Below are 18,141 nucleotides of genomic sequence, written 5' to 3' on the forward strand. Positions count from 1 at the left end.
GATGTGGACATCAGGTCAGTTGGAGGCGCAGTCGAACGATTGCAGCGGTCCCAGATCAGATGTACACACTGGAACTCTTTCCCATGTTGCTCGTCTGTGTTTTATTGTGCTATGGTGTGTTGATATCTGTGCATTCCTGTATTATCCTTTTGTGTTACACATTTCGATGTTTTTCCTCGCTACCTAGCCTGACCCGTCTCCCCAATGTGATGTTGTGTAATGTATGTACGGTCGGCAAGGTCTGTCATCTCGGTTGCGGGCAAAAGACCTGCAACTGACAAATAAAGGCTATCTCATCTCATGTAGAAAAAGAAACACTGTTGAACCATGTGTGAAATAAATAAAGAAATGAAATGAAAGAACAACCTGGTTCTGCTCAAATTCACCAATCAGAGGTACTGCCTCAGTCTGCTTCATCAGGCTGTGTACTTGTTTCTGCCATGGAGCGTTAACAAGAATCTGAGGTCCATATTAGAAAAGCTGCTAAAATCATAAAACTTTGCAGAATTGTAATAAATTAGCAATATAAATTACAGGTCTGTGATAGTGTATAAATTTGTAGTGAAAAAAAAAAACAAAAAAACACGTGGACCAAGGTGGGATTGAACCCACGACCTTTGAGCTGCAGAGCCGTGTCATTACTGATTGCGCCACCTGGAAAGGGGGCGGCGGTCTGAAAGACAGATACTTGGGCAGTCAGAAAATAGATCGCGGTGAGAGGCGGCGCCGCTTTTTGGAGTTACAAAACGTCGTGTAACTCAAAAACTAGGAGGGCTAGCAGCATAATTCTTGTACTGGGTGAATCAGCGGACTTTGGTGTATTTTGCGATTTTCATAGCTCGTTCTACCTCCGTCGCGGAGATATGACGAGAGAAGAAACGGCTTCATTTCCAGAGTTTGAAGACTGAGAGAAGGACAGATTTCCACCCCTCAAACAAACGTAATTCATTGCTTAACGGTAAGATAATTGTAAAACTGCTTCCACTGTGAGTGTCAGCAGTGTCTGAAGATATATTGGCACAAGCCTCATGTCCTAACTTTGCTTTGTTAAGGAGATATGGCGATTTGAAAATGCCTCCGTTACAGAATTTCAGCTCTGAATTTCAAAACCTCCCATAGACTTTGAATGGGGAGTTGTCAGACCTTGTGTCACTCCGAGGCAAATTGTGAAAAAAAAAAACGGTAAACCTCACAATAAAGATAGTGACATTGTCTGAAAGCCAGCAAAAATACCTACGTTTTGATGTATAATTTGTGGGGGTTGAGTGGAAATTGAGTGAGTAGCAAGAAGTTGTTTAGACATGAAGAGAAAATTCAGAACGGACCAGCACTCACTCTGACTTAATTGCATAGCAACCATAGCAACGCATGTATTTTCTGAAAAATCACAATTTTGCAACTGAAAACTTAGAGAGATAAGATTAAAACGGTAGAAGATCTGAAAAAGCTGAATCAGACAGGAATAGCCCAATAATCTGAGAACATTTTAAAGTTTGAATGGAGTTTCTAGGTGAAAGCATGAGGAAGTAGTTAAGTTTCAAAGACAAGCAAGTTTTAGCAAAATTGTGGAAGTTTCCCATTCATTTCAATGGGACAAATTAAAGGAAAAAAAGTGTAATATTTTAAAAAGTATAATAGTTATAAACACCAAAAGATAGAGCTGGAATTAGCAGAAAGAGCAGAACAGTTTAGAGTTTGAACGGAGAAAATCGGCTGAAAACTGAGGGAGTAGTTAAGTGCCGAAAAACGCGAACAACTTGAAAAAGAATAAAGTTTAAAGAGAAACAGGAACTCAATAGTGTGGAAGCCCTTGAGGGCATCCACACAACTAAACTGGGAAACAACATAAACTCACGGGAAACACAGGGAGGTCCACACAGCATGAGGGACGACGCAACACTGACTCAAAGAAACACAGGGTTTAAGTACACTGGGAAGTAATCAGGAAATGGGAGACAGGAGGGAAACACAGCTGGGGCAAATCAGGGCTAACAAGACAAGGGAAGCAAAGCCAGATACACTAACATGAAACACGGACTTTCAAAGTAAAACAGGAAACATAACAGAGACGCAAACTTAACAAGGGGATACAGCCGACAGGGGAGACAGAGCAACTATAGAACACAGAGACATAAACCATAAGACAGAACTCTAAGAAAGAAACCAAAGACTAGAAATGATAAATAATATAATAAACTCAAAAGCCCTGGGTCAACGACCCAGGCATCCTAACAGCCCGTTATGGACTTGGCCTCAAGGATTTTTAGTTTAGATTTAAAAGCACTTAATGAAATGAATTCAGTCATTTTCCAGTCGTTCTGCAGTTTGTTCTTGTTATTGACAGGCCACTAAAAGCAGAGTTATGATAAAAAAATATATACAATTTTTGAAATACTATCTTCACGTTTTGTGTGGGAAGAAATGGTGAAAACCACATTTTCTAAGGACAGCGCTTGGATCATCATGTGTGCACCACCAGCTGACAGCTGCTATGAGGTAAACATGCTGCTGTACATTTTGGACAAACATCTACACTTTGGTCTCATCTGTCTGAAGGACATTGTTCCAGAAGTCTTAGTGTTTCTTGATAATGTAACTGCTGATAGAAGCAGCAGGATGATCTGTAAGGTGTACACGTCAACACTCTCTGCTCACATTCAGACTAATGCAGCACTTCCAAGTGCAGAGGGATAATGAGCCAAAGCAACAATGTCACATTCTAGGAAGATACATTTGATTTCACTGCTTTATGTCTCAGTGAAATCCACCAATTCCAAAAGTTAAAACTATGCCCCAGTCATTCTTGAGAGGATTATGTACAAAAATATATTTTAAAAAATCACATCTTGATTTTATTTAAAATGAGAAAACAAGTGTGTGTGTGTCTTTGTGTTGTAGGGTTCACAATAACTCACAGGCCAATGCTATGATGCAGCAGGCCACTGTCATCCTGCAGGTGGAGGAATCCATGCCCCTCCTGCGTCGTTTCTACAACAACCAGTACATCTCCAGCCACTGCTTGCCATTGGTCGAACCCTCTGATGATGGCATCACAATAAAATTGCATTACCATGATGAGATGGGACGAATTACAGTGCAGATCAAAGTGCGTTTCTGAAGAACAAATTCTGATCTAAAGTCCTGTGCTTCAGGTTCTTATGGTATCTGTGCGTCTGCAGGAGGTTCTAGACCAGTTCTTGGTCCTGCAGCAGGAGGCAGAGACCACAGGAGGTCCACGGTGAGATTAGCAGAACTCCATCACTACTGACACACAGTTCTTCTTCATTCAGCTGCTCTAATGTGGATTTCTCTCATTCAGAGTCCAGATGGACCAGGACCAGCAGAACCAGCAGGCGACCCAGAGGAATAAGTGCCAGCAGAGCCAGGATCTTCAGGGGCACCATGATAAACAGAATCAGAACCAGGGCAAAAAAGACAAATTTAGCCAAATCCTACAGAAGCAGAACCAGGAGCTTCAGGCCTTGCGAGCAGAGCTGAAGGAGCTCCGGGCTCTGGTCTTGCAGCTGGTTAAAACCAAGACCAACTCTGTATAAGAGCTGTGGGTTGGACTGGGAGGAACGTCAGAACCATTGTTTCATGTTTCTGTTTCTCCAGAAGCTCCTCTGGTCCGGGATTTCCTGTTTAATTCTTATTTACAAACTCTCATAAATGAAAATACCAGTGAGAAGTTTGCTAAAGGTTCAGAGTGTCATTCATCTTTAACTGTTTAACTGTTCACCTGCATCCAACTCTAAAGTCCCGCCATTTGGCAGCCAAATGGCTAAAATATAACAGGACACTGGAGTAAACTCTCAACTCTCACACTTCTGTTTAATCAGTTTTCTGTTTGACGATTATTCAGCTGTGTGAAAACTACAACTTTAATCTCAGCCAAACCGATTTACTCAGGAACAAATCAAACACTGAAAAAAGCCAAACAATAACATTTTTAAGTTATCTGAGTGACTTATATATCATGTTTAACCTGAGTAGCAAAAGACCGCGCGGGGGGAGGGTTGAAACAGGGGCGGATGAAACAGGGGCGGATCTAGAGAAATTTTCTTAGGGTGGCAAAGAAATCAAATGGGGTGGCAAAATCAAAGCCTTTTTTTTTTCAAACACATATGCAGGTGGTTACATATGGTTAAAATGATTCAAATGCAGTACCTATACCCATTTTTCATATAAATATAGTCTAGAATTTCATTATTGTCTGTAGCCCACATAATTAAACACTTTAGTTACATAAAACATGTGAGTTTTGATGTTATGTACTGTATAGCCTGTATAATAAATAAATATTTAGCCCAGTAAGTATCCAGAAAAGCTACACAACATGGGCGCTTCATTACAAACACAAGTCTAACTTCAGTTAGAAAATAATCAAATTGTTACATGCTTAAATTACACAAAATGTCAGAAATCTGCACTGTCAAAAACATAAATGTAAACCTAATTTTTCATGATTTGTTGGATTAACCCACTGAGGTCCAAAATATAACCAGTCATTTTTGACATTTTTATTTCACCTTCGAATTGTTTAATTCTATTTTTTCCTGCCATGCTTGGTATCATTCTTTTCAGCTCAGCCTCACATGTCTGAATTTAGTTGTTTTTTCATTGACATACTGTGTTAACACAACTGATCTGAAATCACACAAAAAACTTAAAATCCTAGAAGGTTTTTTTTACTGCAAAAAACACAGACATGTTGAGTCAATTATTTTTATAACTTGAAATGCAAATATAAATTGTACATTTTGAAAACGTATGCACACATTTTGTAAACAAATACAACTATTTATCTAAAAATGCAGCCAATGCACCTGCCGTTTTTTTATTTTGTACAACCATTTAAAAATATTACTAAAGCTAAAATGAGAGAACAATCAGTTCTCGCAATAAGATGCCCCACAAATGATGTGTGCCAGTAAAAAAAATTATTTGCCCACCACAAGACAGAGGAGAACAGCACAGGGATAAACCTGCAGGCCTGACAGCAGGATGTCTATCACTCTGCTGGTTTTCTACCTGCACACTCCAAAGTGCCTTTGTGAATTCATTAGTGTCCTCACTGACACACAAAACAAAACAACTGTTGCGGAGTATAGCATGGTGGAAAAGAATGGAGAGAATCCTCCACTAAACTTTTGGGTTGGCATTACTTTAGTTTTTTTGTATTATTGCATGCTTTGGTGGTGGGTTTTTTGTGTGTGTTTGGTGTGAGGTGTGGGCCACACCCATGTGGGAGTGGAGATTCTACTCTAGTCCAGCTGCCAGCTATTTGGAGTTGAGTACAGGGAGCAGCTGATTGGGAAGGATTGGAGCCCTTCTCTATAAAGGGGAGAGGAAACTGGGGGGGGCGTTTTTTTTTAGTAGGACACTGGTGCAGCAGGGAAGCCTCGGAGACTCCAGGATGAAGTGTCCACATTTTAAGGGAAAGGATTTTTAACCTGGCCTGGTTTTGCTTTTAAAATAATCTGAGGATGTTGGAGGGAGGACTCATTTTAATTTGGATTTGTGTGGATCTGCTGGGAGGAAAAACACTGGATTTGAGACTCTCTGTGCCCATGGAAAGAAAACTGGCCAAGTTTTAGGGAAGTTTCAGCTCAAGAGTGGAAGCCCCAGGATTTGACGTGGAGACCCACCCTCGAACGACGCCAGACCTGAAAAGGTGGGTGACAAGCCTTTCTGAGGAAGGTGCAGGATTCATGTGTTTTTGGCTGCTTGTTCTTCCAAGGGACCACCTTTCCCCTGTTTGTAACAACCCTGACCGTGGTGGCTTTGGGCCTTGGATACCTGACCAGAGTTGTCTTCAGCCAGTAGTTTGACTCTGAAGCAAAAAATAAATGTCGTGTACCCCATTGCAGTGTGAGTGTGGTGGTTCCTTATTGGTCAATATTAGAGCTTACTACTTTCTTGTACGGAGGCAATTTTGGGCCATATGTAACACAACGACTACACACTCCACACCAAATGTCACAAATCTCCCACATCTAAAAACTCGCTCGCTCTGTCTCGCTGCCGTCACTCCCAAAACTTTTCCCTCTTCCTAAACAACCAAATCCCACGTGTTGACTTTTTTAAAAGTTGGTTGACATGGTACATTTTTCCACCAATAGAAAAAAGTCACCTCTTTCCTTTCTTTACTGTTTTCGCACTGTCCTTAGAAAATGCTTTAACAAAAAAACGTGACGACAGTATTTAGAAAAAAACGTGTCTTATATATTTTTGTATCATAACTGTGGATTTATTGGCCTGTAATTAACAATTAAAAACTGGTGTATACTTTGAAGTCCAAACTTCAACACGGGCTGAAAGACTCAGCGTGGCTGCAGCTTGTTGCTGTCAGCTTAAATCAGTCATGTGATTTGGAGGTGCAGCGTGTCCGTGGACCCCAGAGGGTTAATAACACTCACCTTCCTTCCATTTCCGGAGTGTAACATCCAACCACCTGTGTGAAATCTGACGTTTCCGTGGTGTTGTTCAAAATGTGGTCTGGCACAGTCATAGGCATGGCTTTCTACTGAAAACAAGAAAAAAGCCGGCTGGTGCTATGGGCTGAACCATTTGTTTATGGTGGAGGGGGGGGAACACTATGCAATATATTCAGTTTTAGCATTTATCTGTAACTATGCTAAAAGAGTTAATGCCATCTTATTTTAATAAACAACACTGTCATATGCAAAACTAGGGTGGCAAGAGATCATTTTAGGGTGGCACTTGCCCCCCCCCCAATGCCACCCTTCTAGATCTGCCCCTTGTTTGAAAACAATGTGTGGGGAGTTTGCTGTTCTTGCTGGCTCTGGTGAGCCTCAACCTGGTCAGCTGTCGAGCTTGTGTTTAAGAGACGTCGGAGCACTTTTGCAAATGTGAAGTCTTGATAGAGCAGATATTTGGAGTTTACACAGCTACATTCTCGCCTGAAAATATCTAAGGTTTTTTGTGACCCAAGAGTAATAACAGAAACTGGAATTGGTGGGGCCGCGCTATGAATTCTGGGATATGATGGGCCACGAAGGATACACCTTCGTGGCCATCATTCAAATCCGGGGAAAAGGAGGATGCATTTGTCGGCCGCGTTTGGAGGAGTCTATGACAGTTTTCGTCGCTGTGATGTAATCGGCCTACAAATGCGGCTTCAGGAGGATGCGGCACCTGAATTTGGACACAGCTAGAAAACACCATTTCAAGCTCCTCCCACACACGCTGTGCTAATTCATGTCATCGAGCGCAACAGAATTGGCTCATGTTTCCTGTCTGCTGATTACCACGCCTCCTTAAAGTAACAGGAAGAGACCAGCAGCGATGGAGCTTCAAAAAACATGGAGAACTTCCCAAGTGAAAAGATATTAGTGTTAGCAGGTGTCCAGGTTCACGTGTAAAACTCTAGGTTATGTACCTGTGTTAAACATATCCCCACTTTAAGGTGAGTGGCTGACGTGGTTACCTGCAAAGAATACCATAGACTGACATCACCTACACACCTGCAGCTGCAAATGTCCGCCGTGGTAACGGTCCATGATGAGAACAAGTGTCTGCAGCTGGTGCTCAGGTGTGGCCTGTAACACAATCAAAAGTAATTACATTACATTTGTTTTCAGTGGAGTACTGTAATACCATTACTGTTGAAAATATATATTCAACTTGTCTCTTCAAAAAGGGGTTTTTCCACAAAAAATGAAAGTTGCTAAAGTTATTCCCATTTACGAAACAGGTGAAAAGTATCATTTTACAAATTATAGACCAGTGTCGATCCTTTCCCAGTTCTCTAAGATACTGGAAAAACTTTTCATAAAAGGATTTGACAGTTTTGTGGAAAAACATGAATTGCAGACAAATAGTCATTATGGGTTCAGAACCAACAGATCAACAACTTTGGCATTGAAAGACTTAATGGAAGCAATAAGAGAATGTATAGATAATAAGAGGTACACACTCTGAGTTTTCTTTGATCTAAAGAAGGCGTTTGATACGGTTAATCATGAAATTATATTAAAAAAACTGGAAAGGTAAATGGCCTGTATTTATATAGCGCTTTTCTGGTCCCTAAGGACCCCAAAGTGCTTTACATATCCAGTCATTCACCCATTCACACACACATTCGGTACGGGTTTAGGGGAGTGGTTTTGGACTGGTTAAAAAGCTATGTAGGGAATAGGCAACAATATGTACAAATAAATATAAATGTAATTTGATGCATATTGCTTGTGGAGTACCTCAAGGTTCAGTATTGGGTTCAAAAATGTTTATTATCTCCATAAATGATATTTTCAGTCTCGCAGATTTTAAAATTTGTAATATTTGCCGATGACACAGATATATTTTGTTCAGGTGTGGAATTGCCACAGGTTTTGGAGATAATCACACAGGAATTAACGATATTAAAGAAGTGGTTTGATATAAATAAATTATTATTGAATCTAGATAAAACCAAATTTATGTTGTTTGGAAACCAAAAGAAAAATATCGAAGTAGAAATATGTGTTGACAATGTATATTTAGAAAGAGTAAATGAAATAAAATTTCTTGGTGTGATCATTGACCACATGGTCTTTTGGAAATCACATATTACTTATGTTCAAGGGAAATTGGCACAGGGCATTGCTGTCCTGGGGAAAGCAAAGCAAATATTGGATCAGAAAGCACTGCACATATACTGTGCTTTACTACTGCCGTATATGAGCTACTGTGTAGAGGTCTGGGGAAACGCATACAAAAGTAATACACAAACAATAAGTAGAATACAGAAAAGGGCCATTAGATTAATAAATAATGCAGGGTAGAGGGACCATACAAATGGACTATTTTTCAAAATGCAAGCTATTAAATTCCAAGACTTGGTGAAGGTTAAAACAGTGCAAATAATACATAAAGTAACAAATACAATTCTTCCAAAAGAAATCTGTAAATTGTTTATAGAAAGAGAAGGTGGGTATAACTTAAGAGGGAAATGGAATTTAAAAATACAAAGTGTTAGACATACTTTTTAAAGTTGTTTTATCTCTATAGCAGGAGTTAAATTTAATTTCTTCTAACAGAAGAAAGTAAAAACATAAACCAGTTTAAAATGAAATATAAAAAACAAATTTTAAACAAATATAAGAATGAAGAAAACGGGGTTAACCCACGGCGGTAATGTTGTTCGTAATAGTGTTTTAGTTTGTTTGTTTCATTATTTGTGAATCTGCAAACGTAACCTCTCAGTCCTTATTTATATGAAAGTAACTATACTGTGGTGGGGCTTGTTTATTTGTTTTGTTTTTTGTTTGTTTGTTTTGTCTTTGCTTTACTTTTGCTTCATATGTTGTTTATTTAATTTAAAACTAAAAGAAAATGAAATCAATGAGAGGTAAAACTTGAGGGGGAAGGGACTAATAAGTGTATAATTCTGCCTACTCCTTTTCAAACAAAAGAATGGAGTGATATTTTGTAATGATTGTGAATGCACATGTTTGAAATAAAAATGGACTGAACTGTTCTAAACCCATCTTAAAACATATTTTTTTCTCTTTGGCTTTCTCTCTGGGGAGGGATAGCTCAGTAGGTAGGTGGTGTAGTGGCCCCATGATCGGAAGGTTGGGGGTTCGAATCCACTGAATGGCTACCCTGAGGCACCCCTGAGCAAGGTACCGTCCCTACACACTGCTGCCCACTGCTTCACTGAGTGAATGGGTTAAATGCAGAGAGGAATTTCCTCACGGGGATCAATAAAGTATACATTATTATTATTTCTATACTGCATGAGAGTTACCAATTTTTTTTTATCCGAATTTTCTTACCTGTTTGATGATGTTAATGTCATTGTTTAAGTACAGCACTTTGGTCAACTCTTTGTTGTTTTAAATGTGCTTTATAAATAAAATAAAATAAACTCAGTAATCACATGACAGTTTCTAGTCCAACATTATGTCTTTATTGATGCTACAGAAGTTCTTCAGCTATCATGAAGGATCCAACATGTCCTTATGCCTCCTCAGGACTAAAATCTTCCATGTTTGACGACTGAACTGAAGTCAGTCCAGAGGCAACACGCCAACATCTGTAAGCCGATCTCACACCAACGCCGGCCTGAATGTTGTTACCTGTGGGATCGTACATCTACTCTTGTTCCTGCAGCAAATTCTCTGCAAACGAGTAATGAGCAGTGAAACAAGGTAATCTATTACTTTTCTTAAACACAGCTCAGTGATGCTGATGTTTCACTTTTCTGCAGTTTAAAAGTCTGATCGATCATGTGATCACCAAAAATGCACTTTGCTACTTTTTAAAAACATTCAGACTCGATAAACAATAAAAGTAGTGCGTTTACTTTCAAAAGCGGCAGCCAATCAGAATGCGGAGAGGGCCTGGGAAACTTGTCACTTACCTGTCCTGGGGTCCGTTCTTCGTACCTCGCTAAGTAAGTTAGCTGGATTTGATTGTTGACGATTTCGCGTGATCTTGGATCGTTCGGTTCTCCGAAGCTCATCCGGGACTTGCTGTCATAGCAACAGATCCATAAGCGTACACCTGCTCGGGAGCAGGCTTACTTTACGTAAACAGGATTAGATTGCGGCCACTCAGGTATGTCCGCTTCATTTATACGAAAGCAACAGCGATATTTCTCCACTGTTTCTCCATAAATAAATATTATCAATGTAACTAAAGCACTGTAAAATGTAATATTGTGTTTAATTAAAAATATTAAATAGGCTGAACTCAATTTTTTATCAATTTGTTATTAGAACTCAATTTAAATAAGTTACCAGTACTTTTTATGCAAAAACGCTGATAAACTCCATTTATTTGAGTTGTCTTAACTTAGAAAAACTAAGTAAGCTGGAAGTTTTGCTTCTCAGTGCGGAAGGATGAAAGATATGGTTTGAAAATGCCACGTGACTACCGTCCTCCTCCCTCTCGGATCAGTCCGCATGTTCACGGTGCATTTTTTATGGAATATGTTGAGCAAACCCATTGACTGTAGAAAACTGTTTTCTACAGTCAATGAGCAAACCTGGAGAAGCGTCAGCTCAAGATATTATTGTTGTCATTGCTGTGGATCTTTACCTGATACACTGACTTAGTGAGTAAATGTTTACTCTTATTCAAACTGATTTTGTGGCTTCTCTTAGTTTAGCACCAGGTTTAAAATCTTGCTAGCTAGTTAGTGTTAGCCTAGCGTTGCTGCTGCCGCTGGGCTCATGTTACTAAAAATTAACACCACAGCCTTAAAAACCTTACATAAAACTATGTGGTGAAATTTTCTGTTGATTGTTTGAAATAAATAAGTGAGATAAGAGCCCAGACAAAATACTTCGGGAGGTGCAGCCGTTAGGGGTGGGGTAGGTGTGGGATGTGGGGGGTGGATAACAGAGCTCTCCGAAAACGTGGAAGCACTTTTGCAAATATGTGATATTTTGATAAATTAAGTAGATATTTGAGCATTACACAGCTACATTGTTGCCTGAAAATATCTTAAAAGTTATTTTGTGACCCAGAAAGGGTAGTCTGGGGAAAAGGAGGATCGCATTTGTCGCCGCGGTTGTCGGAGCCTGTGCGTGCTTTGTAAGCGCGGCAATGGCGGAGGAGCCCGCTGAAAAACTTATTACTTTTTCTGGGTCACAAAATAAACTTTCAAGATATTTTCAGGCGACAATGTAGCTGTGTAAATTTCAAATATCTGCTCGATTTATCAAGACATCACATATTTGCAAAAAAATGTCTCGACGTTTTCGGAGACGCTCTATTTTTTTTTTTCATGCTTTGTGGCAGCTTTAGAACATCTGTGGCATCTATTAATGTCAAATCTAGCCTTTATTTAACAACATAAGCAAACTCTATGTTACAATGATTGCACAGCCATTAAGGATCAAATCAGTTTCTGAAAAATGTTCTGTTTTTTTCTCCCTCTGCTTGCTTCTTACTGTCTTTGAGGCTCGGGACCAGCACTCCTGCTGTTGGACAGAAAGACATCAGTAAGTATTTTGGTTTTCAATATATTAGCAACTGTCAGTGACATTTATATTAATCAGGCTGAACTTTAATCATACTTTAGATCAGCCTGTTTTACTTATTGTTTTATTTGTGCTTTGGTTTGGGGAAGTTGTTTCTTCACTGATCTTTTCCTGTCTTCTGTTATTAGACTTGAGATATGACTGCACTATGCTGTTGCTGTGACTCCAGTTAATTCTACAAGACATGCTGTGTAAGTAAACAAACAACAACAGTTTGGTCTGCATTTCTTGAAAGATCACATCCCCAAACTTAGTTTAGAGGGTCTACACTGTAGATAGTGAAGTCTGCAAGTTTTCTAACAGCAAAATCTGTTTTGTGCCCAAAATCATTTTGCACATCATTAGAATGAAAGTTATTGGCCATGTTTGCATAGCCCTTTTAAAATGATGCTTTCATGACATTATTGTGTGTTGGGTGGTGGTCAGGGCTATCCAGACTGACAATTGGGACATTGAATGTCACCTCTCCGGTGGGAGGGAGCCTGAGATCGTCTAAATTGGAGTCTGTTTTATACCAAATGCAGAAAAAAATGTTTTAAGAAAGCAATTAAGTTCATGTTCCAAAAAATATGATTGTTTGCTTGCAGGACAACAGGAGAGATGAGTCCTCCGTCACAGATGGTGTGGTCAGTGAAGATGGTCGCCTGCAGGTTTAAGCTCATTGCATCTCTAACCCACATCCACTGCCACTGTACTGAAGGGAAGTTAAAGACTTTCTTCTGCACCTACATTTGGATCACCTCGATCCATGACAGTCATTCAGGCAGTAATGCCTGGACTGGAAACAAGCATCCTTAAAATAATACAACATTCCAGCTCATGTGTTGAAATGAAAAACAAATGTGTTGTTTAAATTAGAGACTGCACTTGTGACAGAACAATAAATATTTTATTTTGATTATATAAGTAATGTGTCAGGGTTTCTGGGTCGTTGACCCAGTGTTTTCAGTTAGTCCTCATTCTTTATCTTCTGCCTGTTTCACTTCCTGTTTTATTGTGTTAACCTTGGTCCATGTGCATTATGTTCAGTCCTCTTCCCATTTATCATTAGTTCATTATGTTCAGCTGTGTACTCACCAGTTTCTAATCGCTCCTCACTCAGCCTGTGTATTTATGTTCCTCAGTTCAACCAGTCCAGTGTCGTGTCATTGATGTTCTCGTGATGTTATGTCGTATGTTCAGATCAGTCAGCCAGCCATTCAGTTCTTCAGTCAGTCGTCCACTCAGTCAGCCATTTCAGTTCGGGTTCTGTTCATCCAGCCTGCTTTCAATAAACCCCATTATCCTGCACCGTGAGTCCAGCGTTTGGGTCATCCTTTCCTCGCCTCCACACACGCTACCCCTGACAGAATGACACGACCGCTTTTGACCCAGCGGACTCGGACCTTTTGAGCGGCAGGAGGCAGCGCTCCATTTGGACGGAGAAGCTCAAGGGGAAACAGCGGCTCTTCGGCGAGCAACAGCACATCTTCGAGGGAACTCGCCTGGCTCTGGGCGGGCCTCGAGACGCCCGCGTTCCCCACCTGCTGCCTCACCTGCACCGGAGCATTCGCCGCAGAGAGTGGGCGTTTCACGCCGCGCTGCTGCGGCCGTTCCTCTCTCGGGTCCGCCTCCTCGCTCACGCCATCCGCCTCATTCACCGGAGCTTCCACCGCCACGGCACAGCGGCTCGCGCCCCACCTCGGCTCAACAGAGGCTACCGCGCCAGAGGCTCATCTGTTTACCCCGCCCACTTCCTCTTCCCAGAGAAAGCGGCGTTCACGCCGCCATAAAACGGACTATTCCCAGCAGCTCCCGGCGGTGAGTCCCAGTGACTGTTTGCCTCTTTCCTCATTTGATTCGTCACATAACATGCATAATGGACTCATCTCCGATCCATGGGGGACTTCCCTCTTAGACGATGATGTGGACTGGGAAGACTTTTTCTGCTCTGCTTCCCCAAAGACAGCTCAGTTAAAGACTGTAAATAGCGATGGCAGAAAGACCAGACTAAAACCCGTTAGACCTGTCAGTGTCACTCACCCAGTTGTTATTTCCACTCCTATCAGCCAGCCTACACCCACACCTGTGCCAGCTCCCAGGAGGAGGGCAGCTGCGACCCAGTCTACCTCCGCACCCGCTCCTGTTTCTCGGGTGGGGGTGACTGGTGTCCAGCCACCTCCCGTGCCTGTCCCCGCGCCTAGGCCAAAGGCAGCTAGAACCCAGCCTGACCTCCCTAGAGTCTCGGAAGAGCTAGCCTCTCCATCTGCTACTTCACCTCTTCATCCACCTCCTGATCCAGCCTTTCACGCCCTCGCATTATCACTGGTTAGGCTAGCTGAGGTTTCTCCTGCTCAGGCACCAGCTTTACTAGCCCAGGCTATAGCTTTATCTCCCTCACTAGCACAGTCTATAGCTCAGCCACCAGCCACACCAACCACAGCTCCGTCGTCAGCCTCACCCACCTCTATTCATCCCTTAGCATCCCCACTCCAGTCAGTTCACTCACCGGCTGTTCGGCTTCCAGCCCAGTCAGTTCACTCACCTGCTGTTCAGCCTCCAGCCCAGTCAGCTCCCTCTCCTGCTGTTCAGCCTCCAGACCAGTCAGCTCCCTCTCCTGCTGTTCAGCCTCCAGCCCAGTCAGCTCCCTCTCCTGCTGTTCAGCCTCCAGCCCAGTCAGCTCCCTCTCCTGCTGTTCAGCCTCCAGCCCAGTCAGCTCCCTCTCCTGCTGTTCAGCCTCCAGCCCTGCCAGTTCACTCTCCTGCTGTTCAGCTCCCGGTCCAGCCAGTTCACTCCCCTGTAGTTCAGTCACCTGCTCTCGTCCAGTCACCTGTAGCCCAGTCACCTGCTCTCGTCCAGTCTCCTGTAGCTCAGTCACCTGCTCTCGTCCAGTCTCCTGTAGCCCAGTCACCTGCTCTCGTCCAGTCTCCTGTAGCCCAGTCACCTGCTCTCGTCCAATCTCCTGTAGCCCAGTCACCTGCTCTCGTCCAGTCACCGGTAGTTCAGTCACCTGCTCCACTCCAGTCAGTAGTACGGCCTGCTCCTGTCCTCCAGTCCCCTGTAGTCCGGCCTGCTCCTGTCCTCCAGTCCCCTGTAGTCCAGCCTGCTCCTGTCCTCCAGTCGCCCGTCCTCCAGTCAGTTCAGTCTGTCGCCCAGCCTTCTGTAGTCCAGTCACTGATTCATCATCCATTCCAGTTCCCGGACCCGAAGCCACAGCGTCCAGAGTCAGCTGTGAGCTCTCCCGCTCCTCAGCCAGGGGTTTCCGCACCCGCTGGCCCGGCCGCTCCTCAGCCAGGGGTTTCCGCACCCGCTGGCCCGGCCGCTCCTCAGCCAGGGGTTTCCACACCCGCTGGCCCGGCCGCTCCTCAGCCAGGGGTTTCCGCGCCTCCTGGCCCAGCCTGTCTCCAGCCAGAGGCCTCCGCGCCTCCTGGCCCAGCCTGTCTCCAGCCAGAGGCCTCCGCGCCTCCTGGCCCAGCCTGTCTCCAGCCAGAGGCCTCCGCGCCTCCTGGCCCAGCCTGTCTCCAGCCAGAGGCCTCCGCGCCTCCTGGCCCGGCCTCGGCCTCAGCTTCTGCCTCGCCTGGCCCGGCCTCGGCCTCAGCTTCTGCCTCGCCTGGCCCGGCCTCGGCCTCAGCTTCTGCCTCGCCTGGCCCGGCCTCGGCCTCAGCTTCTGCCTCGCCTGGCCCGGCCTCGGCCTCAGCTTCACCCTCGCCTGGCCCGGCCTCGGCCTCAGCTTCACCCTCGCCTGGCCCGGCCTCGGCCTCAGCTTCACCTTCTGCCTCGCCTGGCCCGGCCTCGGCCTCAGCTTCATCTGCTCCATCACCGCCGGCTCCCATGCAGTCGCCTGGCACAGCCTTGGCCTCGGCTTCTGCTCCGCCTGGTCCAGACTCAGCTTCGCCTGGTCCTGCGGCTGCCACGCCGCCCGCCCGAGCCTGCACCTCGGAATCGCTGGCCACTTTCCAGGCCAACAGCTGGACGTCATCGCCAGCGTGGTCGACCACCGGACCTCCTCAGTGGCCGCCGCCGTCTTCCTCGCGGCCGCCCACCGGACCTCCTCTTCAGTGGCCGCCGCCGTCTTCCTCGCGGCCGCCCACCGGATCACCTCCTCAGTGGCCGCCGCCGTCTTCCTCGCGGCCGCCCACCGGATCACCTCCTCAGTGGCTGCCGCCGCCTTCCTCGTGGCCGCCCACCGGACCGACTTCAGCGTCGCCGCCTTCCTCGTGGCCGCCCACCGGACCGACTTCAGCGTCGCCGCCTTCCTCGTGGCCGCCCACCGGACCGACTTCAGCGTCGCCGCCTTCCTCGCGGCCGCCCACCTGAACTGTCCGGGCTCAGCCACTGGCCGCGTGGCCGCCCACCTGAACTGTTTTTGTTTCGGACTCCGTCCCTCCGTCCTGGGCCCCCTCCGCCCTCCCTGTTCTGGTTTTTCGTTCTTTTGGCCGTCGAAGGGGGGGGTACTGTCAGGGTTTCTGGGTCATTGACCCAGTGTTTTCAGTTAGTCCTCATTCTTTATCTTCTGCCTGTTTCACTTCCTGTTTTATTGTGTTAACCTTGGTCCATGTGCATTATGTTCAGTCCTCTTCCCATTTATCATTAGTTCATTATGTTCAGCTGTGTACTCACCAGTTTCTAATCGCTCCTCACTCAGCCTGTGTATTTATGTTCCTCAGTTCAACCAGTCCAGTGTCGTGTCATTGATGTTCTCGTGATGTTATGTCGTATGTTCAGATCAGTCAGCCAGCCATTCAGTTCTTCAGTCAGTCGTCCACTCAGTCAGCCATTTCAGTTCGGGTTCTGTTCATCCAGCCTGCTTTCAATAAACCCCATTATCCTGCACCGTGAGTCCAGCGTTTGGGTCATCCTTCCCTCACCTCCGCACACGACACCCCTGACATAATGTAAGTACAAAACAAACTGTGGTAGACCTAAACTTATTTTCAGAATAATTAAATCTGAGACTTTGTTTCATTGTAAGATTATAACAGTGATGGCAATATAATTGTTTGTTGTTCAGCAGAACAGTGTCCAGTATGTTGGCTGTTATACTTTGTTGTGTTTGAAAATAAAAGTTGGGCTGATTTTAACATCATTACAAAAATTGTTGTTAATTATTTTTAATCATATTCAGGTTACCACAAATTGTTTTTTCATTTAGTTGAACTTAACATGTTTGTCAGTAGGTAAACAATTAGTATTGTACAGTCAGAAATATCAAGTTATTGTTAATACTGCAGACTTGCAATGTATAAGTTGTCCTAACAGTCATCTTAAGTAAGCTTTACTTAGTTTTTTTGAGGCAACGAGTTTCCATAATTTTTTTGAGTTCTGAGAACTAACACGGCTGTACAGTGTACTCAAAATGAGTAAGTTGCCCTAACTTGGTCATCTTACGTAAACTTGATCCAATTTTTTTTGAGTTCTGGGAACAAATGAGCTTGTACAGAGTACTCAAAGTAAATAAGTTGTCCTAACTTAGTCATTTTTAGCTAAGCTTTACTCAATTTTTTTGAGGCAACGAGTTTCCATAATTTTTTTGAGTTCTGGGAACTAATTAGATTTTACAGTGAGATAATGCAGTATTTGATTCTTTTATTGATTTAATACAGATACATACAGGTCATTTCCTAAAAAAAGGGAAATGTACTATTAATCATTCTATTTCATGTATTTGATTATTTCAGATGTAATTCATATTTTAGAGTAGTAATAGTAAAACACTTCGTGTAATCAAGATGAGAGACCACGGCTATAAAAGCGAAGGTGGATTTGGGAAGTCTGTCGCAGCCATGTCCTGTCCGTTTGTACGCGAGCAACCCATTGCGGAAGGTGCAAGATTGATAAGGAGAGTTTTCAGAATTCAGCGGATATTGCGGGATAGACAGGATCCTTTAGCTCAGCGCGACAGTGTGCTCATAGAGAGATATCGATTTTCCCGTGAGGGTATTATTTACTTAACACGCTCTCTCTCTCCCATATATATATAGATATATATATATATATATGGGAGAAAGAGAGATAGAGATAGATATAGATATATATATATCTCCCAACTTACTGTGCATGCTTCAGTCACCCCTTGCATGGGAACAGGTAAAAGTGATGGAGTGTTATGTAAAACTACACACAATAAAACCCACAATGTCAATAAATGTCACAGTACAAAAAGCCG

At 43.7% G+C, this 18,141-nt stretch overlaps 1 protein-coding gene across 1 annotated transcript; it reads left to right on the forward strand.

The window, feature by feature from the left end:
• The first annotated feature begins 2,135 nt into the window (after positions 1-2,135).
• Positions 2,136-3,820, forward strand: LOC120443360. The gene is made up of 4 exons (XM_039621924.1): positions 2,136-2,496; positions 2,899-3,106; positions 3,180-3,238; positions 3,320-3,820. Exons 1-4 carry the CDS (start codon positions 2,492-2,494, stop codon positions 3,552-3,554), a joined length of 507 nt encoding a protein of 168 aa, XP_039477858.1. The 5' UTR covers positions 2,136-2,491; the 3' UTR covers positions 3,555-3,820.
• Positions 3,821-18,141: the final 14,321 nt, after the last annotated feature.

This window comes from Oreochromis aureus, linkage group 13 (genome assembly GCF_013358895.1).
Source record: "Oreochromis aureus strain Israel breed Guangdong linkage group 13, ZZ_aureus, whole genome shotgun sequence".
Lineage (NCBI taxonomy): Eukaryota > Metazoa > Chordata > Actinopteri > Cichliformes > Cichlidae > Oreochromis > Oreochromis aureus.

Coding starts and splice junctions, on each gene's coding strand:
- LOC120443360 (XM_039621924.1), top strand. Junction 3,107..3,179: donor GAATTACAGTGCAGATCAAA/GTGCGTTTCTGA, acceptor GTGCGTCTGCAG/GAGGTTCTAGACCAGTTCTT. Junction 3,239..3,319: donor GAGACCACAGGAGGTCCACG/GTGAGATTAGCA, acceptor TCTCTCATTCAG/AGTCCAGATGGACCAGGACC.